General features: G+C 42.3%; 1 protein-coding gene across 3 annotated transcripts in view; it reads left to right on the forward strand.

Annotated features, from left to right (window-relative positions):
- Window positions 1-22927, forward strand: part of PKHD1 (PKHD1 ciliary IPT domain containing fibrocystin/polyductin) — a 284017-nt gene that overhangs the window by 165511 nt on the left and 95579 nt on the right. For 2 of the 3 annotated variants that reach the window (XM_076332602.1, XM_076332603.1), the window contains exons 50-52: window positions 4614-4679; window positions 6369-6488; window positions 16847-16984. In XM_076332602.1, coding sequence (XP_076188717.1) covers window positions 4614-4679; window positions 6369-6488; window positions 16847-16984 — 324 coding nt within the window. The remainder of the gene's footprint in view (window positions 1-4613; window positions 4680-6368; window positions 6489-16846; window positions 16985-22927) is intronic. The other variant, XM_076332604.1, reaches the window with a different exon arrangement.

Below are 22927 nucleotides of genomic sequence, written 5' to 3' on the forward strand. Positions count from 1 at the left end.
TCCATGCCCCCCTCTTCCATCTGAAATTGCCCAGCATCATGCAAGTGTTTGTTTATCTTTGGGGGAGAAAAAAAGGTCTGTCTAACACAGAAGGCAAGAAAATATACCGTATGGAGAGGATTAAAGGAGTTAAGTTGCCCTGACGCTTTACAAGCTTGCAGTTTTGTAAATCAGATCTTGGCATGGGACAATGCAGGGGACGCTGAATGGGGAGAAATAATTGTAATGGAGAGTTTTTCTTCATGTGGGCTACCTGTGCAATGATCCTGTTAACAAGGGTACTCACTGCTACCTACATACCTCAACCCCGTTAACTAACCCATGAGTCCCTTTGAAACTAATCTTTTCAGACCATTTTAAAGGAGTTGGCACTGAAAGATAGGTTACCCCATGTCCCTGCTGGATGCTGGGTGAGGGGGAGGCGAGGAAGCTTGGGGCACCCTGTGCCAGTCATTTCTACATTGGCAGCTTTGCTCTGACATTATTCATCTTCATAGCATCATCCTGATTTTCTCTGGGGCACCCAATGTCTTGAGAGAAGTGTTCCTCAAAGGTCACTGGTGGGCACTGAAATTGGTGTGTGGCTCCCTGAAACACTGAGGGGTTGTGGCTCAGCCACGTTTCAGGAGAGTGGTCCTAACATGACATGACCATGCTGAACCAAAAAAATTTATTGTAACAAGGGAGGTGGAAAGAAATGTCACATTGGGACATCTGGGATATTTTTAGGAGAAATATCCTGTGCAAATTACAATAATAACATTATGAGCTTTTTAAGTCTGTTACAAATGCGAGCATATGGTGCTACAGCGTGGTACTGCTCCTTGGTTAAGGTCTCTGGGCAATACTGGAATTGGCTAAAACCCAGAGATGTTGTTTCCTTTTTATTCACTTTTGAAGTGTTTAAACCATTTTCTTTTGGAATGAAATAAAGTGTTGGCTTGCTCCATCTCCAGATTTCTCTCGGCTTTTTTCTCAAATTGAAGTGCTTGACACAAACATTATTGAAAACATCACTGAAAGGATTATCAAACTTTTCGTTTGCCTCAGATACATTTTTCAGTAGACACAACTTTTACGGAGATGGGTCATCCTGCTGACTTTGCTCAAGTTACTCATGTGCGAGTTGTTAAGAGGGCCTGCGGCCCAGCCTCACATTACTGCTGTGTCAGAAGCAGGTTTGCAGTTTCCCTAGTTCTTCAAAAAATAATTTGATTACACTTATTGTCTTTTCTAAATTCCTGAAGAATGATCTCACTTCCATTACACTCTGGGTTTTTGTAATTGCTTTGTATAGGAGAAAAAACAGGCCCTTAAGAATGTTTGTTTCTAATATTAAAATACAGAAAATAAATAAACAAAGATATTTTCTGCAGCCTTATTGCTCAGGGGTAAAAGAAAATCCTAGGTGAAAGACCTAAAGAATGGAGTTAATTTGTTGCAGAGGATTGGTTGTACAGGCATGAGTCTTTTCTTCCAGCTAGATAAAACTCACTCCATATCAGTTGTTTCAGAAAGTCAGTTGACCAGATGCGGGCTGCTCAGTGGTCTCTGTGAAATGAAATGTCAGTTCTTAGCAAAGAGGTGCCCTTTGTAACAGACACAAAGAGAAAAATCAACCTTCTCCTGGTGCATGAGCTCCTGTCCTGCTGGCATGGCAGCAGAGAGGCCAGAGAATGTAGCAGTTGCAGAAATAAGGTGATGAAATGCCCTTTATAATCCTGTCAGGGATGGTCTTTCAACTGTGAGATCTCTGCAGGAGGAACATCATGCCTTCACCTCTGCCTCTGCAAATACTAATCTGCTGTAAGCAAGAATCTGTGTCCATTAGCCCAGATCGTGGGTTTTGGTTTGTTTTTTTTTTTTACGTCTCTTCTCCTCACTGCAGTGTCCCCATGATACCGTATTTCTGGGTACCTCCTGTAACAGATCCTTGTACAGGATGACAAAATATCCTATCCCAGGTTCTCCCGTTTCCAGAGGTGTGTCTCACTGTGTTGTTGATTGTGCTGTCTAAAAGTTTTGATTTTCCTGTGATGTATGTTAACCCAATTGATGTTAAATAGCATGGAGTTGCTTGTTATTTGTAAGTCAGGCTATTGGAGCCATTTATCCTAGTTTCAGCCCTTCCTAATATCCACAGGCAAAATTCCCCATCACTGCAAAGCTGATAAAAGACTGAGTTGCTCCTCCTTCATGTTCACTCGAGGAGCCCTGAACCAGAGGAAAGTTACTGGGAGTATTGTCAAGAAGGCCTATATTTATGATTCGCAGCCCAAACATCCAGGAAGAGCTGTAATAAGACAGAAAATTGATGAGCCTTATAAAGGTTTTATACAACTAAACCCTGGAGCCTTATAACTGCATTTTGTGAAGTCACCTTAATTCAATGTTTACTAATGATGTCCTTCGTCTGTATTGCCTGTATCTCTTCCTGTCCTGTACAGAAACAATGATAACACACTCAGCAGCAAAACAAAACAACCAGAAGGACTATGTCACTGTAGTCTTGGTTATTCCCAAGGCCTGTATTTCTCCTTTTTTCATCATTTTTTAGGACTATTTGTGGGAAATGGCAAAAAAATACTACTGATTCACAACCGTTGCACTTTACACCCCATCGACATAAATAATTGTGCAAGTTGCAGGGCTGCGGAGAATTCAGCCCGCGACTCCTGTAGTCATGTGGGGGGTATAAATGACTTATAATGGTTTGAATTGTCATGCTCTGTGGTTGGATGACACTTCAAATATGAGAAACTTTTATCCTTGCCCTGGACATGACTGTACTGAGTTAAGTCTTAATGGTTCCTTTCTTCACTGTGTAAGGGGACTGAACCCCTTTATGAGGTCTATATAGCATATTGATCAAGTTCTATGTCCCCTCAGGACTTAATTAGAACAGCTTTCCTCTGAACAATACAAACATCCTTAATTAGATGATTGCACTGTAGTGCCTGCAAAATTAAGCGAAAAACCCCCAACAAATCTGACAAAACATATTTATCGAAAAAAGGATAGTGTCAGGGCTTCGTTCTCTCACTTTTCCTAAGACTGATGTAACACCTTTGACTCCTGATTTTCCCTGCTATAAGTGAGAAGAGAAGCAAGGTCACCATAACCATAAAAGGACCCGTAGAAGAGTATTGTCTAAACGCCACATGAACCCTGTGTCAAGGACTTTACATTAGTATCTTCATGCCATTCTTTCTCCTCAAAGGTTCACCTTGTGGCCACCCAAAGACATGATATTGTTCAGTTTGAGCTCTGTGTGGTGATTTGGGGCAGATTGGCTTGACTGATATATGGATCAGATCACAGCTACCGTTGGGAGAGAAGGTGTCACTGAAGAACAGGGCTGAGGCACCTGATTACTAATTAATCAGACATGAGAAAAACCTCATGGAATCAGTTTCTATTTAATTATGGAAGCCTCATTTGGCATAGGAGCATATGCTGCTAACTCAATCGAGTGCTTTCAACTGACATCAAATAGTAATTATCAGAAAGAATCAAGTTTTTTGATTATTCATACTAATTTATCGAACACTTAAAATTAATGAACCTCAGTTATTTTAAATTTGCTCAGTTGCACTGGGAGAAAAGGGGGGAGGTAGGGAAGGATGGTTTTCACAATTTAAAAGTACAGAGACTTGTTTAAAGATAAAATAAGTAAATTACAATATGGCATGAAATCCCATCGGTGGGTTGATACACACGTAGGAAAGTTCCTGGCATGTTCTGGAACTGAGGAAAGTTCTGACAATGGCTTCATTTATTCAATTCTTCTACCCCCAAAAAATCTTCCAATGACATTTTAGGGTCACCATAAGGGGTTGGGCAGTCAACAGGAGATTTATGTTTGTCAGAGGGTTTCTATTTTAACCTACGGTTGTTCCAGTCTGGTGACTGAAAGGAAGTACCTTTTTATGCCACTGGAGATGAAGAGGAGGTAGCCTTTTAGCTGGGTCTGAAGCAGTTTTCTCCTGCTCCTCTTAGTTTGATTTGCATTATCCTGGCCCTTCTCCTGCTGACAATATACTGGCACAAAGGTTACAACTGTGATAATTGCTCCTGACCTCTTTTCAGAGTAGAGAACACAGGGTCCCTGTCTTCAGTCTATAAAGTCTGACTAATTAAAGCATCTCTTTCAGATACCAGATTTGGGGGGAAAAAAAAAATAAAATCAAAACCAAACTACAAAACAAAAGCTGTAATTCGCTGTTTGAGCCAGTTAATACATTATGCATTCAATGGTGTAATATCGCTTGTGTTAGTGGAACTGCTGTGGATTTATAGTGGGATAAATGAGATTTGTGTTCCAGCCTAGAATTTCTGATTGTTGAATGTTTTCTTTTAGCTGTTGCTAATGAGTAGTCTTGAGACCCTCCGTATCTGTAAATTAAAATGTGTTTGTTTAATCCTTTCTCAAAGTACAAAAAAGACAAAAATGCTTAGAAAACATGTATAGTTGTTCTTAAAAAAAAAAAAATCTGTTTTTTAGAAATGTAAAATGTTGTTAGAAAATCACGTGTAGCAATTGATTTACTATGATTTTTTTTGTGTTAATTTGTAAGGCCTTGCTGTAACTCCCTAAAATTCTCTGTGTTCAGTCACAGGAGCTGACCTGATTCAGGTCACACTGAAAGAGAAGGAAAGAGTGGCTTTACCTACCCCAGGTGCGTGACAGTCTGCGTCTGAAAGGCTTGGTCTGGGAGTCACACCATTTCTTTTTTACTTTTTTACTTTTTCAGAAATAGATCGCTATTTTTCACTTCAATATTTTGTACATCTATCAACGCAACAGGGGTTCTTGGCATTCATTTAAGCACTTCATTGAACCATATCTACCATTGCTGATGATAAATGTGTGATTCCACAGCATAAAAGACTATAAACTTCTGTTAAGAAATACCATAGCAGATCAGAAAGGTCATGGGGAATGTAAGACTAAAATGTATTTTAGTGCTCCATAGTGATCTTAGTGTAATAGTCTGACATTACTGCACAGTTACAGGTCGAATCAGACAGAAAAATACACCAGAGACAAGGGACACCCCCAAAGTTTGGTCTTAGTTGCATAGCTGCCTCGCTGCGTATTAACAACAATAATCATTTACGTAGCAATAAGGTTTAGAGAGCTTTTTGCAGAGTGTTTCCCCTGAACAAACAAACAAGTAATGGAAAGACAGACCCAGCCTTAAGGAGCTCCACCTGGGTTTAATTCCTCTGTGTTTCCCTGTGCTGGCAAGGGAGGGTTTTTCTACTCCATAACATTGCTGAGTGGGGTCTAACCCCCCCCACTTAGGCATGAGCTTGCCTCTGTATTTTCAGTACATAATGAAGCCCTCATCAAGAAAAAAAAAAATGCCAGAATTTCCTTTAGAGTGGTAGGACAGAGGTAGGTGCTTGTAGAGGCCTCCAGAGGGAGGCCCTGCCTGCGTTAGCTTAGGGCTTGCTAAACTCGGCGTACAGGATTTCCCCCTGGAGGCTTTCCTTCCTCTCTTGATGGCAGAGCAAACTCAGGCAATTAATTTATGAAGACTGGCTCATTACCTGTCTAAAATACAAGTGCAAGTTAAGCACCTGCATTTTGTGAACTTAATTTCTCCCAATATTTTCCTAATGCTAAGGCTCAGAAGTTTCCTTTTGGATTGGGCTGAAAAGTAAATCTTTGGGGAATGAGCAGGAGCTGCCACGTGTCTCAGTTAAGCTGGTTTTCCAAGGCAGGTCTTCGTTACCCCTTGCAGTGGGAAGGCTCCTGGTTTTCCAAGAGCTAACAGGCTTCTGAGAGTTGATCACTCATTTTTAAAAATCTTTCATACTTTGGGAAAGTATGGAAATTCCCATACCCTGGGAATTCAATCTGCTTTCTAGAGCACTAGGGGAGAAAAAATAGATGAGAAGAGTTAGCACTTTCTAGTAGGGTTAGTTACCATTTTGATCCAAGCACAGGTGACTGGCTTTTATTTTCATTTGTTCATCTTAATTTTGTGCTCAGAGCTTTGGATGGCATGAATAAAAATAATGAAGCAGTTGCTTGTGAAGCATATTCACAAGGCATATCATAAGCTAAGTATGACAAACCTCAAGATTTGCTTTGCTTTTGATGGGTCCCAGAGAATTTGAATCTGTTTTTTCAGTTATGTCCCTGCCCTTTAACTTTGAAAACATGGTCCTGGGAGAGATCTTTTTTTTCCCATCAGGCAGCTTCCTTTAAGCATGGAAGATAACAAAGAGCAGTTAGTGTTGCTTCATCAGTGACAAAAGGAGGATGTTAATGCCACAGATGCTTGACTATCAAAGAAACGGTAATTCTCCCAGCTACTGAAAATGATAATTCTGCCTTTGTATGTCCTGTTTTGTAGTTCCTTCTGATGCTGTCTTGAAATGGTCGCACCCAGAGACATGGAATGATGTAGAAAAAGGCTGGGGTGGATCCAACTGCAGCATCCCAGGCCCTGGGGAAGACGTCATCATCTTACCTAGTAAGGAAGGAAGGAAGGAAAGGTGTTTAATTTCTGTAGGGGTGCTGGGGTCTGTTTACATTAGGATATGTATTTGCATTGCAACGTGGGCTCCTTGGCACTAGTGTCCATTCTAGTGTGTGCAGAACACCACATTTATTCCTTGTCACATTGAAATCTTGACTACAGTACAAAAGTGTGATTTTTGGAACAGAATAATTATTCTTTTCCATTTACACATATACACAAACACACGCACACTTACTCATACCGATATTCAAGCTTAATTATATGCAGGGACCTTATTTCCAGGGCACAAAATTTGCAAGACCCAAAATCACAGCTCACAAAGAGCTCATCTCTTGACCCACCTCTTTGTGTTTTGTGCAAGCAGCATATTTACATTTCCACAATTATACCACCTTCCATTTTATTTTCCTGTTGCAATTCCCACTATCATTGATAATCTCTCAATCCATTTGCCGTGGATGCTTCCTAGATGTTTTAGCCTATGCCTGTATTTCAACCTCAGACTTGAGTTACGTTTAAATTCCAGCTCAGTTTGCAACCTTATTGCATGAACAACCTTCTGAATTCCAGCAAAAATATTAGTCAACTTGCAATGAAATCTGGAGGAGAAAACTTGTGATAACCTTTTTACCTAATAGCTGACCCTGCTCTGATCGGGAAGTTGGACTAGATGATCTCCTGAGGTCCCTTCCAGACATAATTATTGTATCACACTATGAATACTGTGCGGTTTGTCTCTGAAATACTCAGGGTCCTGGTGCTGGCTCCTCCTCATCTGTTTGAAACCAGATAAGTCTCTTTGCCTACCACAGCTTCACTTCTGGAAATGGGGATAACACTGCTCCATGTCTCTTCCTCTTCCACCTGGTTTTGGCTTATGAAATCTTTGTGGAAGGAAGCTTCTGTTGCTTTGTGTTGGCATTTGGGCGTGGACCCTCAGTCATGGTTAGGACTTCTCTGTCCTGTGTCATTAAAAGTAATATATATATAATTTCAGATTAAATTAAGAATTATGTTCAACCTTCAATGAATATTTAGTTTAAACTTCAGCTTTCTGACAAATGTTAAAAAACCCTCATGTTGTTTGAAATACTGCTTTTCTTCACTTTTTGGGGGGAGCTCACATTAAACTGAGGAGTAGATAATTTCCATTTTCTGATTAGGTCCCTATTTCCTATCAAACAAGCATAATGTGTTCTTTTCAGTTCTGTCATCTCACTAGCTATAATGCATAAATGCGGTTAACTGTTTGTAAGTTCAAAGGCCAGAGAGGGCACAGAAATGTCCCTCCAGGGGTTTGTTCATCTCCTGTAGGTCCTGTGTCCTCTGTGCATCTAAGGTAACAGTAAGCACATGTGTTTAGGCATCTTAACCGGTTCCTCGTCATTACAGTTAGTAGAGCTGGAAGAGTTACTGAGCTGACCAAATGTGGGTATCTAATGTGAATTGAGTTGTTCTTCACTGATGGTATTACGCAGAGCTCCAGGGCTCAAGTCATTTGCTTATATGAAGATATCTAGTGTTGTTTGAAGCACTCCAGGAGCATCCTGCCTAGCCAGGTGAAACCCTAGATGGTCACAGGTGTCCCCTATGTCATATTTGCCAGTCCTGTGTGAGGTCTCAAATATCTAAGGGCATTTCAGATAGTACTAAAAGTCTAAATGAATTTGTTGTGGTGGGAGCTTAGACACCTAGCTCCCATCAGACAGCTCAGTTCAGGTGCCATAAATTGAGGCCTGAACCTCCTTTCTCCAGAGCATGTTCAGCAGCACCTGAGATATGAACCTAGCTTGCAGTTAATATATGTCCTCTGATCCATGATGTGAAGGTCTACATCTATTTCCCTTGACAGTATATGCAATGCTAACATCCATGTAAAGACCTTGCCAGTGGGAAGCTGTACCAGAACAGGGGATTGACCCTCAAACTCCAAAGTCCAAAGGCAGCACCCAAAACACTGGACTTGCTTTCCTCTTCCAACAACATTACTCCAGCCACGCCACTGGTTCTTCTTGTTGAACATGTGCCTGCTTGTCATTCAGAAACACAGAAAGTGTCCTTTCTGTCCTGTGCTCCCTGTTTGCTGCTCCACTCTCACCTCCGTTATATCTGACACCTTATGCAGGCATTAAACAGTGGGGCATTTCTCATGTGCTTTGCTCTCTTTTGGATCCTCTTGCCATCGTTGGATTTTGCATGCCATTGTGTATTTTGTCCTTCATAGCTCTCCAAGAACAAGGCCAGAGACAACTCCAGATCATCTGTTTCAATTTCTTGTGTATCACATTATAACCAATTCACCAATATCATTCCATGATTATCAAAAAACCAAATCGTTTCAGTCTTCAAAGCCATATGTCAGGTGCAGATATGAAGAGACACAAGGGTGGCACTGGTAGCTAAGGCCTCTGTACTGACAGTGAGTTAATTATGTAGGGTGTGCTCAGGTGGTCACTGGAGGTAAATCACAATCTACACAGAACCAGAAAGTAAGAAGTAAATTAAAGAAAAAAAAGTTTGGTTAAGGATTTGGAGTTCTGTTTTTTAGATTAGATTAAGAGAGTGGAAGCTGGATGCTGAGGTTGCGATGGTCCTTTGGTGCATTGCAAACTCACCTATGAATAAAACTTCTCTGTGCTTCCTGTAAAGGTGAGTGTAATCCTCTCAATAAAATAACTTATTTTAGCTGCCGTGTGAGATATTGACCATGGCCTTTGTCACATACCACAAGGCCCTTCATGACTAAGCTGTGTCTGAAGCATTGCACATTGCTGCCCACAGCCCAGCCCAACTGATCTAGTTCTAGGACTGGAAACAATACCGCTGCATCAGCATGCTGGTATACCAGAACTAATTAGCTCTCCTGAGAGGCAAAGCTCATTAGCTCAGGCCTGGCGCTGTGCAGCATGACCGCACAGCCTTTGGGGTCAGAGCTAACATCTCCCGAATTTAGAGCAGTGATGGTTTGGTCAGATTAACTGGGGAATGTCTGCACTGTGCTGAAGGATGTGGTATAGGGATTCTTTCTAGCATACTGGTGCCTACTGGTTGGGAGGCAGCAAGATAAGGGTTGGACTATTAGACATGATCTGTGTTTTACCATGGACAGGAATGTTCCCTCCCTAGGAGAAATTGAGGGCCCAGGACAATAAATGTTGCCCAAAACCAGAACGCAAGTTGTTGCCTGAGCAGGGTGAGACCCTGGGAGTTCCCAGTTTTGAATCATCGTGTTCAGCTGCTTGGAGCAGGGTGCTTCACAGCGTACAGTAAAACTGTCTCTGCGCTTCAGAGGAGCTTTACTGAACAGCAAAACCACAACAAAATACTTAATGGTTGAAAAGGAAAGAAGCGAAAGATATGTGAAAATGCACTACCTGCTTGGACCGGTGGAGAGCCATACTCTGTGACTGCCTTCTTCCTATCAGTGACAAAAATCTCTTAGCTCCTATCACTAGAGTAGATATGTGTGTTTAGTTGGTGAGCAGAAACTATTCTTCTCTCCAATGCCTTTCTGGAATTATCCTTCAATTTTAGCCCAAGAACATGAACATAGAATCATAGAATCATAGAATCATAGAATCATTAAGGTTGGAAAAGACCTCTAAGATCATCGAGTCCAACCATTGACCCAACACCACCATGCCCACTAAACCATGTCCCTAAGTGCCTCATCTACATGTCTTTTAAATACCTCCAGGGATGGGGACTCAACCACTGCCCTGGGCAGCCTGGTCCAATGTTTCACCACTCTTTCAGTAAAGACATTTTTCCTTACATCCAATCTAAACCTCCCCTGGTGCAACTTGAGGCCATTTCCTCTCGTCCTGTCGCTTGTTCCTTGGGAGAAGAGACCGACCCCCACCTCGCTACAACCTCCTTTCAGGGAGTTGTAGAGAGCGATGAGGTCTCCCCTCAGCCTCCTTTTCTCCAGGCTAAACAACCCCAGTTCCCTCAGCCGCTCCTCATCAGACTTGTGCTCCAGACCCTTTACCAGCCTCGTTGCCCTTCTCTGGACACGCTCCAGCACCTCGACGTCCTTCTTGTAGTGAGGGGCCCAAGACTGAACACAGTATTCGAGGTGCGGCCTCACCAGGGCCGAGTACAGGGGCACGATCACTTCCCTGCTCCTGCTGGCCACACTAAACATGACATGACATGACATGACATAACATAACATAACATAACATAACATAACATAACATAACATAACACATTATATATTATCATATATTATTATAATTATTATTATAATAAAATAATAATAATATATTATATTGTATTATATTATATATATTATCATATAAAAACATGACATAACATAACATAACATAATATAACTAACATAAACACGAACACAAACTGTCTATCACCCAATCTATTTTGAGAGAGAACTGCTCTATTGCATGCTTGCCTTTTCTGATCATATTCCCTTTACTTTCTTTTTACTCTCCCTCTTCATTCTTGCTGGCTTGGAGGTGTTGAAACACTTATTGGCAGTGGGAGTCAACAGAGTGCGGGTCTTAAATTGGAGTCATAGTCGTCATTGGTGTGATAAGGGCACTGGATATGTTGCTCAAATGAAATGTAGTTAGGCAAGATGAATTTTCAGTCCATTTTTCGTACCTTGCTTTGCTGCCACAAGTGTGTACATGAGTTTCTAGTTGCAAGAAAGTCAACCCCTTTCTTGGGTCCAAAATCTAAAATGATCTCTACAATTTTTAATTATATGTTTAATCGTGGCATTTTATGGATGTTTCCCTTCCCATTTCCACTGGCTTGTGCATATCCTGCTAAACTCAGAATGACTCCAGATGGCTACAGAAAAGTGAGAGTTTGTTCTCATGAGAACAAATATTCTGCAAACTACCCAAACTTTGTGCTGCTGTACACACAAAAATATGTTTTTGCGATTCACTCCTGGGAAGATGCAGCTGTGTCTCACTCTCCACTGTCTTTTAGTTACTTATAATTCTCTTCTGGGAGCCATCCATAATGATTTTCAGGTTGAAAGCCAAGCCATGAGCCTACTTCTGGTGTGCTGTGCATTACTAGGTAAGTCCTTTCAGCCCCCAAAGAACAGTTTTAGAGTCTTATAAAAACAAATAATAGCTGTTTAGAGCTCATTTCTAGCGTGAAGAAGTGCAGGGGAAGACTTTGGTCCAGGCCTGACACTGTGTTGAAATCTCTGAATGACCATGGATTCCCAGAGTTCACTGAAGAGCTAAGGCACTGCCTAATCTTAGCTAATGAAAGCTTCAATTTGCTTGTTTAACAAAATAAGCAAAATTGCATCACTAGGGCTGCCTCATGAGCTGGACTCAGGAAAGTTTGAAAAGCTAGAAAACACCTCTATTAGCAAAATGATCATATTAAAACCCAAGTTTTGTGTCACTGCTTGGTGTCTGCTTCACATTTAGAAGGTGCTTTTTGGAGGGCTTGGAAATTGGCGTTGTGTACTAAGTTATTCAATTTTTTGCCCTCTTTTGAAAGCGTTGGTGAAACTTCAGGAGTTCGTAGACTTCTTTGTACAAGGATGAATTTCACTTGCAACAGAGGTGGGTCCCTCATGTTAAAGTGACTTCTAGTGTTGGCGTGTTACAAGTCCCCTCAACGTCTGACTCCCTAGCGGATACAAGTCTCTTCCAGCCCCAGCTGGAAAACTTTAGCTCAGGCTGCAACGACTTATGCTTTTATCTCTCGAGGTTCATCCTCCAGAGCTGCAGCCATCCCACAAGGACCTCTCGTATGCATCAGACTTCAGCAGTCCCACCACCTCGAAAAACAAGCTGGATGAGTTTAGTCATGCCATTCTGGCAGCCAGCAGTGGCATTAGCTTCTCAAGCCCTCGGATTTTCAGGGCTTTGCTTTATGGTTTTCAGTGTGACATGCTCCTGACGCAGCGCGCTCTGGGTGGAAGGAGAACGTGTTATAATTCCAGGCGATGGAATGCTGTTTTGAAGGGTATTGATATGATATCATGTAGCCTCTGGCAATGTCTCTCTTTTTTTTTTTTTCCCTTTTTTTTCCAGTGGTGGAATTCATTCTGTTATTCATTTTCTGATGTTGATTTTCTTTGAACTTTTTCTGTTTGAAGAGATGAATGCTGGAGTACTGTATCTCATATAATAGCTCTTCTGTTGTGTCTGATTTCCATTCAATGGCATGCTATGGTGTTTTATATAGCGATGCGGTTGATCAAAGTCATTTTGTGTCATTGCTGGAGTCATTAGCGACTTCTCAGTATTGTACATCTGAACACTAAGACTGTGGCATACCTGTGAGCTTTTGTCTGAAGAAAGTATATATATATAATGAAACGTAGCCCTGTTTTAAGGCTCGAACTCTGGTTTGCTGGAAGCGGTTGCTTGCTGTTACATGAATGTCTTAATGGGAGAAAAACAACTCCAGTTCGTATTTCTCTGAAGGTAAATCCCTTGAGCTCAGTGACCTAAAGTTTATGATTTTCATCCCTTAGTCATCATCTCCCTCTATTACATAAATGAGTGTATTCTGTGAGGACCGTGTAAGGAAGTCTCCTTTGAATCTGTTTGCTTTTCTCCTCAAGTGTGGAAGGACTTTTTTTTCCTCAAAGGAGCGTTCTGTTGTTTCTATAAAGCAACATTTCACCCTCCGAGGACTTCATGCTCCAAGCGTCACACCCCAGAGTGTTGTTCTTTTAAACTGAGGAGACTACAGGTTTGCAGAGATATCTCTGAATGGGGGAATTTCTCACTCCTGTGTTTCAAGGCTCACATATGTGATGCTACAGTTACAGAGCAGTCAGCATTTCCTTTATAAAACCTTTTTTAGAAAGATGTGCATCTCAGCAAAAATATCTGTTCTAGCCTAAAACTTGACATATAAATGGTATGCCTAGGAGCACTTCTTTTCCTTGTAAAAATGTTTCAGTCTGTGTTTGATGAATATACTTACGGCCTTTGTCAACTGCAGCTTTTTGCCACATCCTTGAGCTGTGATTTCACAAACTAAATTCCCCTTCTGTCTGAAAGTTATCATTTTAACAACATCTTCCCCCTTATTCTCTTCTCTCTGTTTCATATCCTCACATACTGAGCCTTCACTTCTCAGCTCTGCAGGGCATAGGACTATACCTGTCCTGTAAAGAGATTATGGGCAGGAGTTTCCTCATGCCTGTAAAAATGTATCGAGTACTAACAGTATGAGATTTAGGGGAAAAAAAAAGATTACACTTGCTCTGTAAAGACTTGTTGCATTTGAATGCTGTGAAAATTTTGCATGCTTGAAGGATGCTTCAACCCAAAGATGCCGGGAATTTCTTTTGAGATGGGATGTTCAGAGTAACCATGGGTTGCTGCAGTACTTGGCGTGGTCCTTGAGAACAGAGGTCCTGGGCTTTCAGGGTGTCCCCTGCTGATGTCCAGAGAGAAAGAAAAAAAAAAAAAAAAGGGAAAGGAAGATGTGGGAAGATTGAGTTACAGGTATAGAGTAGGAACACGTATATAGAAGAGACAAACAAATCTGCAAGCAGACCCAGGACCCTGGACCATGCAGAAGTTTCTTCTCCCTTGAAGCTGTGAAACTTCAGGGCTGTAAAACCAGAGTCAAAAGCTAGGAAACATTAATATTAAAGACAGCCTACTCATACTTTTTTCAGTCCGCTTCTGAGCATACTTTGTGTAGGTTTTGATTATGTTTCCTGCAAACAGGGCTTGGAAAAATTCTTAAACCTTTGTGCTAAATGGCTTGAGTCAGCCCCTAATTACATGTTTTGGGGAAAGGACTTTCATTGTGCTACCTATTGCATGGTCATTTGTGTCTTCATCCAGAGCAGTTGCTAATGGCTATAGGCAGAAGCAAAACAGTGAAGTAGTTGATCCACTTCCCAGGACACTGCATGGCTCTTCCTATGTTTCACACCAAAACTGTTTCAAGTGGCCCATTCTCACTGCTCTGTCAAAAACCATTGGAAAATATGTGTATTCCTTAATCTCTCTTGTTTTGTATATCTGTGTCTTCCAATAAATGCCTATGAGATCAGTGAAAGTCACAGCAAATATCTGGGTAGGATTTGGCAGTTGCCACTATGTTGAAGATTCTTATTTTCTGCAAGCTATTTTATGAAAGCCACAACTAGATCATCTCATTGAACCCTTTGTTAAGGAAATACCTTACTTTTCCTTCTTCCAGGGGCATCTACTGACTCAGAGATGCACCATACCAGGAAACTGTTACTCTTGACAATAAGGAAAGGAACTGGAAACCACAACTTAAGGACCTGAGCTGGTTTCCAGTGTAATCAACTGAAAAGCTCCCAGTGACACCAAAGAGCATTAGATGGGCCCTGAGGGTGGAATTGACCTCTGTGAGGTGGGCTACCTCTAAACGATGCATCGTTTATGTCTGTCCTCATGTCCTACTTGGAAAGCTTAAGTGGTATTTAAAAGGTTCACAGGCTGTAGACTTGCAGCTTTAGGAGGCAGCAGTGATGTTGTCATTGTGCTTAATCAACAACAGTCCCCACTGTCTTCTGTAACATAAAAATATGCTCCATGTTTTGTCCTTAAGGATCTAAGGGAATGGTGCTTCCCTTGGTCACTGTTAACTAAATTATTAATAGGGAATGAGTAGTCCTGTGAATAAACTATTGGACAATCATAGAATCATAGAATAGCTTAGGTTGGAAAAGACGTCTAAGATCATCGAGTCCAATCATAAACCTAACACTGCCAAGTCCACCACTAAACCATGTTTCCAAGCTCCATGTCTACACACCTTTTAAATACCTCCAGGGATGGGGACTCAACCACTTCCCTGGGCAGCCTGGTCCAATCTTTAACCACTCTTTCAGTAAAGACATTTTTCCTCACGTCCAATCTAAACCTCCCCTGGCGCAACTTGAGGCCGTTTCCTCTCATCCTATCGCTTGTTCCTTGGGAGAAGAGACCGACCCCCACCTCGCTACAACCTCCTTTCAGGTAGTTGTAGAGCGCGATGAGGTCTCCCCTCAGCCTCCTTTTCTCCAGGCTAAACAACCCCCGTTCCCTCAGCCGCTCCTCATCAGACTTGTTCTCCAGACCCCTCACCAGCCTTGTTGCCCTTCTCTGGACACGCTCCAGCACCTCAACGTCCTTCTTGGAGTGAGGGGCCCAAAACTGAACACAGGGTTCGAGGTGCGGCCTCACCAGGGCCGAGTACAGGGGCACGATCACTTCCCTACTCCTGCTGGCCACACTATTTCTGATACAGGCCAGGATGCCATTGGCCTTCTTGGCCGCCTGGGCACACTGCCGGCTCATGTTCAGCCGGCTGTCGACCAACACCCCCAGGTCCTTTTCCACCAGGCGGCTTTCCAGCCACTCTTCCCCAAGCCAGTAGCGTTGCATGGGGTTGTTGTGACCCAAGTGCAGGACCCGGCACTTGGCCTTGTTGAACCTCATACAATTGGCCTGGGCCCATCGATCCAGCCTGTCCAGGTCCCTCTGCAGAGCCTTCCTACCCTCGAGCAGATCAACACTCCCGCCCAACTTGGTGTCATCTGCAAACTTACTGAGGGTGCACTCGATCCCCTCATCCAGATCGTTGATAAAGATATTAAACAGAACTGGCCCCAAAACTGAGCCCTGGGGAACACCGCTTGTGAAGTCTGGCTTCCTGCAGATTGTGTTGATGTAAGCAAAACTTTCTTCTTGGCTGGAGGGGAAGAGGTGGGCTTTTATACACAAAACCTGAGGGAGCAAAGCCAAACTGCAGGGAGGAAAAAGCAGGGTCAGGGTGTCACTGGAGGTGGGTTGTGGTGTGTGGCTTCAGCTTGTCACCCTGATCACTGCTGTTAACAAGGTGGGGACTTGCAAGCTCTCCGTGCCGTGAAGCACCTATTTGACACGGCTGCATTTTTTCATTTCCATCAATCTTGTTCTCTTTAATGCCATGAGGGAAAACGCTGTCCGGACACAGCTTAACTTAGCCCTGTTTCATTGCATTGGGTGATCAAGATTTACTTTCATAAACAGTGCCAGATTCACGTAGCGAGACTAACATGTCTCCGACTTGCTGCCCTTCACATGCATTCTTAAAGGTTCAGGAAACATTTGATGAGACTTAAGCATGCAACAATACCATTGTAAATATTATGTTCTTGTTCATTTATCAGATTACAGCCACACCATGGAGCCTCAGCTGTAGATGAGGTTCTGGTTGTGGATGCTGCACAAACACACAAACCCTGTTCCAGTAGTTCTAAGCAAAACCAATCTAAATAAAGCAAAACTCAAGCAAAGTTAATGTTCTTCACCTCCATGCCACACTTTTTGGCAAGCAGTGTTGGTAGGCTGCCATCGTTCTAAACAACGCTATCCTTTGTTTCTCAGACAGGACCATCCTGGTGGATACGGCTCTTCCCCCTCTGAGAGGTCTCTACATCCTCGGGACCCTCGAGTTCCCCAGCAACTCCAGCAATGTCCTGAGTGCAGCCTGTATTGTGGTGGTGGGGGGTACGCTGAAAGTGGGTAAGTGAGCAGCCTGTCTTCCGGATGCATGGGGTTTATTTCTGCTTTTGATAGACAGAGAAAGTGGGAAGAAAGAATGTGTAGTGTTACTATAAACATGCTGGCCATCCTAATGCCACAGAGCTATCTGGATATCTGCAATGTGGACACCCAGAATCCATGTTAAGCACAATGATTATCCACTGGAGCTAATTACCTGTTCATTTTATAGCAACATATTACAAATACTGCTATCTTCACCCCACTGAAGCTAATGGCAATACTCTTGATTTCATCGTGGCTGAGATTTTTTCTGATGTGTGTAAAAGTCCTCCCTATTTCATGTGGAGTTGCTTTATGAGACAGTAATTCCTCAGGGCAGGATCTACCTTAGTGTTCAGGCAGTGCCTGGTGTCTGTGGGCATTAGTAAGACACTTTCTAGGTGACACAGAAGTATTTAAAGCCAACATAAACAGAGTCACGGAGAATCCCCAGAGCGCCTGGAAATCCCGCTGTGGCATGAAACCGGCACAGCTGGATTCGGCACATTTGTTCCTCTCATCCCTCTGTACAGATGAGCACCAGGACTTCAGGGAGGTACCACCTTCCCCTACTTCTAGTGGTTTCAGAGTCCCCAATGTCACTGGGGCTGTTCCACATTATTTGCAACGGACAGGATCGGTGTTTTTCCACACACAAGTAATTACTCACATAATTCCCTTTAAATATCAAGGTTCCTAAAGCCAGGCATTGTATTTACTCACAGGAATCCTTAGGACGCTGGGATCACGTTGTTGATCACTGCTTGACCTTTCTCAAGATTGGTTTCATGAACTTTAAAAAGAGAATTTGTTTGTGTAATCACCTCCTGAGGAAGTCTGCTCCAATATTTGTTTGTTGTTAATCTCAAGGGACTGTTTAGTTAATACAGTACTGGCCAGAAGAGTTATTTTTACTGCCTTGTGTTTTTCTTTGGAAAAAGGGGTTTGAAAGCCTAATCTGGGAGGTTAATATATATATACTTAAAAGAATCTCAGTTGTTTCTTACTTACACTCTTTTGTAGTTTAAATGTGGTTTCATATTGGTTTTAAGAAAAAGCATGTGTTCATTGCTAAAAACACATTAAAAAACATTGAGGCACTTCTTTCTTTGCTGCACAAACTCCCCTCCAGCACATCTGTGAGTAGTAACGATATTAAAAGCCAAACAGGTATTTACAGCTGTTAAATCGTAGTCCAGCATCTTCTGGAGAGGTATCCTTGCTCTAGTTTCAGCTGTGAGATGATAGGTGGGTAGAGACTCCACAGGTTTCCCACATCTTATACTGGCTTCTATGTTTGCTTGTAAAACTGAGAGTGCAAGAGGGTTTTTTTTTCCCCTTCCTCTTTCTCTTCCCATGTGTTCAAGGCCTAAAGGTAGCTTCTTGGAGCCCATCTGTCCAATCCTGACTGTTCCATGCCCAAAGGAAGGTTTTGAAGCCCATCTGTCCAATTCTACCACACCCTAAAGAAATCCTGACACAAAATAGATAATGAGACAGTTTAGTAAACAGATTTAATAGATGTGGACATCAGCATTCAGCATTGCCTGAGCAGGATCTGAGGTTGACATCATGTGAGCCAAATCCCCAGGTCCTCCCTGTTGTGTAACTTCTCCATGCCCTGTTTTCGGTACAGCAATCTTTGGCCACGTGCTGTTGCTTCTAATTCAATGGCCTGGGCCAAAGACTCTCTAATAGAGCCTGAGTATTTTGTTCACTTAAACTGCTAGAGAACAATGATAAGTTCTACAAACAAATCTTGGACTTTGGTGCCCTTCAGAGCACTTGACATCTTATCTGCAGGGAAAAAAAAGTCAGATGGTGAAACATGACTATAAGCGCATAGGAACTCAGTGATGATGAGAAATACATAACCAAGGGGAAAAAAAAATCAGTGTAAAATTGCAGTTTATGAAATATCAACAAGAACCTAATTAATTTTATTAAAACAATAATTTGCAGGGAAACTGGAATGAGAAAATACAGTGACAGTTGGAAGATCAGAATTCTTGGGACACCTATGTTCCTGGAGGGTTTTTCATCACTTTCCTCTTCAATATATGATCACAATCCAGTGTGAATTATGATCAACAGAATCACCGGGAGATTTGAAATGATGAAAGCTCTGTAAAGGGCTGCAAGAACTCTGTCAGAGCCCTTGGACAACCCAGAAGTAAAATGTGTGGATCTATCCCCACAGTAATTCCTCTGGGTCCTCCTAGCCTGGTGATATTTGCAATAGCATTTTAGAAACACCATTTATTTCTACCTCACTGTGTTGCCATGCTGTAAAAAAAAAAAAAAAAAAGCTATTTTTCCAGTTTATAGAAGGAGAGTTTAAGCTTCAGAGAGATTAAGTGATTTGCTAAATATAATGAGCACACCTGTGTCAGAATAAGAAAGGAAAAGTTGAGCTCAACAACTCAGCGGGTTTTTTTTGTTCTCTGCTAGGGTGGTTCCATTCATTTTAACCCATAAGTCAGCATTAAAGCACAGAAGATATGCGCAGAAAGTGCCCTGTTCCACTGCTGAACAAAGCCCTCAGTTCCTGATAAGGCTGCAGAAAATGCTGAAGTTTGTTTTGCACAAATTGATCCGTTGGACTCGTCTTGAACTCCACTGTACTCGGCTGCTCTTTGCTGGCAGGCTATTTTTGCTTTTTATAGTAGTACTCGCCAAGTAATTATCCAGATAGGATTTCTCTTTTTAGTCTCAACTTGTCACATTCTTTTTTTGCATATCTCATGATGGCTGCTTGTCAGTCATGTCACTCATTTGAGGCAAGGAGCCGAAGGTCATCATTAGCTTATGGCTTGATTGCCTGGAGATGAAACCCTAGATATTTCTGATGTCTCTTATCTTGCTTGTGGTAAGAGAGCTCTAATGCATTCACTCCCCTTCTTTTCAGTATTAGTAAGAACCCCCATATTGACTTCCCAAGGGGTAAATCACTGTACTTACTTCATGAAATGGCCATGTGTTAGTGATGGTTAATGCTCAGCCTTATAACAACAATTAGGACACAAGTGAGTTTCACCAATTGACTACCTTTTCCAGCTTCTCCAGTACCTCTATTTTGTGGGTCCCATCTTATTTAGCTGTGGTCTGAGTCCCATCCTACAGTCACATAGCATGCCTGCACAGCTATCCAATACTGTGGATGTATTGAGAGCAATTTTTCATCCCTGATCACAGAAAAAGTGGTTTGAAAAGTTCATTGCACCATCTGCATCCCCTTCAATTCATCTCTCAGCCTCCGTCTGTTTGGGCTTTATCCTTTCCAAGCCACTTGGTTTCTTTTAGCTGATCGTAATCATCTAGGGAAGTGATTTGGTTCACATGTTTAAGACACCCAAGTTTAGGCATAACATGTGGACATCAGCATGTGAGCTGGCTGTTTCAGTAGAGATGTAGCCAATCCGGTCAGTGGAGCCACTGCAGTCAGTTGGACTGGCAGATAGAGGTATCTAGAGCAAAATTGCAGTCTACACTGTATTGTCTGATCTTTGTTAGCTCAGACAGCCAGAGAACATGGAAACATCTGCATTAAGAAACCTAAATGTAGGTATATGAATCTCCCTGGAAACATGGTTCAGTTGTCTAACTGTAAGGATTTTGTATCACTTTGGGCACCCTCAGGTGTCCCACCTGGCCTCCAGCTTCTGCTTAAAAAGCCACTGTTCTGTCATTGATCCCTGTCTTGTATCTGCTAACCTCACATGGTGGATTTGGAGGGCACTAGGACTCTCAGGTGGCACTAGGTATCTACATTTAGGCAGCTGAATCCTATCCTATGTGTCTCACTTCTTATTCCCTGGACATTCATCTCACTTCTGGCTGCTGGTTCCTACTCCACAGCTGTCTGTCTCTCATCTCTTCTGTTTACTTGGCAGCACCACCTGTAAGAGGCAACCCATGTGATGGCTCCTTGCTCACAGCTGCTTTTATAGGCTTCTTTGCAGAGTGCAGTCTGAAGACCTGAAGGAACAGCTTGGGAAGAACAAGCACTAGGTGACTATCCAGCTGTGCATTGACCATGAACAAAAACTCTTCAGACTTTCTGGTGACAATATACCACTGTTTTCAAAATAGCTGGGTAGGTAGAGTCCAAGAAGTTTTGAATTCAGGAAACACAGAGCTGATGCTGGAGATGGTCACTGCAAGATACTTACCAAAGTCTAGTTGCCAATGGAAGGGAGGGGACCTTATCTCAGAGATTTCCTTGCTCTTATATACAACAGCTGTTGCAGAGTGTTATGTTGTAAAGAAAGGAAAGGCTAGAAGGGAGGAAACACCCACTATTCTAGGAAAGAATTGAATGGGTTTTGCTATGGAAAAAGAAAAAAACACAACAAATACTGTCAGGAAGAACATCTGGAATAAAACTGAAATATGAAAACAATGGAAAATGCTTTTGAAACTCAACAGCAAACTTGATCCAGGCTTCAGTCCAGAATAAGTATCCAGGAAAAATCCAGGTAGGAAAAACACACCTCTCTCTCTGTTCTCTCCCCACCCACCCCCCTTTTTTTTTTTCCTCCTACTTTCACATAGTGGGTTTTTATCCTCTCCAGAGGTTAGACCTGAGGAAGGATTATGAATCAGCTGCAACCATTATGCTAACAGATCTGTGTTGCAATCCTGGCCACTGGGCCTCACATTTCTTCAGGAAAGTATGTAATCAGCAGTGACTTTATTAGCAGGGTAGGTTGTTTCTTATACATAGGATTATCATGTATGGGGTTTTTCTTGCACTGTGTAGTGCATGCGTTGTGGTGCCAGCACTCCCTGGAAGAACATCAGCTTTAGATACCCCTTGTAGAAGGTCACACACCTGCAGTGAGGCCGTTTGATGTGACATCAATCATCAGACAGACAGTGAAGGCACAAGCGGACTGTGCAGTGCCTGCACAGAAAACCCAGCTCGTAGAAAGTTGCACGCTTGCTGCCTATGCACCAACAGATTGACCTGTGTCTGCTCTGAGGAAATGCCTGAGATATCCAGAGTAGACAAACCACTGCTCACGAGCACTGCTCAGGCTGGCAGATATGTGCCAGATCTGCACAGACGAGCAAAGCCTTCAAATTCCAGATAAACTTTCCATTTCCATCTGGAAAGAAGACGTGTTTGAGGAAGCCCTATCTATTATCTGTGTACGCTGTCATTAGTCCCTCCTGACCTTTTCTGCACATCTCACCAGACACTTCTAGCAGCTTCTGGTTGCAATTACCTATTTTCTGGTTGTCTGCCAGTGGTGCCTTATAATCTCACCTTATGATCAACCAGGTTGCTCATCAAATTGGTAAACATTCCAGTTGTAGTAGGAGTATGAAGTGGGATCCATTTCTGCATGTCTCATGTGCAGGATGGGTAATTCAGCAATTCGATGTCATCTTATGTAGGAGTTGTTCACCACAATGAAGTGGGGCAAGCAACCTGAAGCTTTCACATCCAGAGTTCAAAGACAGGCTGTAAAGCCCAGATCCTTCACATATGTGTTGCAGTAATTATGATTCCAGTGTTTATGTGGACCATAGTTCCAGTCCATGTTCAAAACTTGGTAGTTTTAACAAAACTACTTAGAGCTGTGATTTCATATGCCAGTTACTTCATAAGGTGAGGAAACTTACCCAGCCCCAGTGACTTGTGTGCATGAACTATTTTGGATTTCCCTATGAGCAAGCTGAGGTAGCTGCCCTTTCCATACCTTCATTTTCATGAGCCATTCGGTAGGGCTGTATTTAGACTAAACCAAAAGGCATATCTCAGGCCTTTCTCAGCTTTTTCCTTTGTTTTCCTTTGTTCTCCATCCATTCACACAGAGAGCTTTGCCTTTTCAAGACCTGTTTTATTATAGTTTGAACATTCTTCACTTTCTTTCCTTATTCTTCACTTCCAAATTATTGCTGTCTTTGCTGGCC

This window comes from Aptenodytes patagonicus, chromosome 3 (genome assembly GCF_965638725.1).
Source record: "Aptenodytes patagonicus chromosome 3, bAptPat1.pri.cur, whole genome shotgun sequence".
NCBI classification, from domain to species: Eukaryota; Metazoa; Chordata; class Aves; order Sphenisciformes; family Spheniscidae; genus Aptenodytes; species Aptenodytes patagonicus.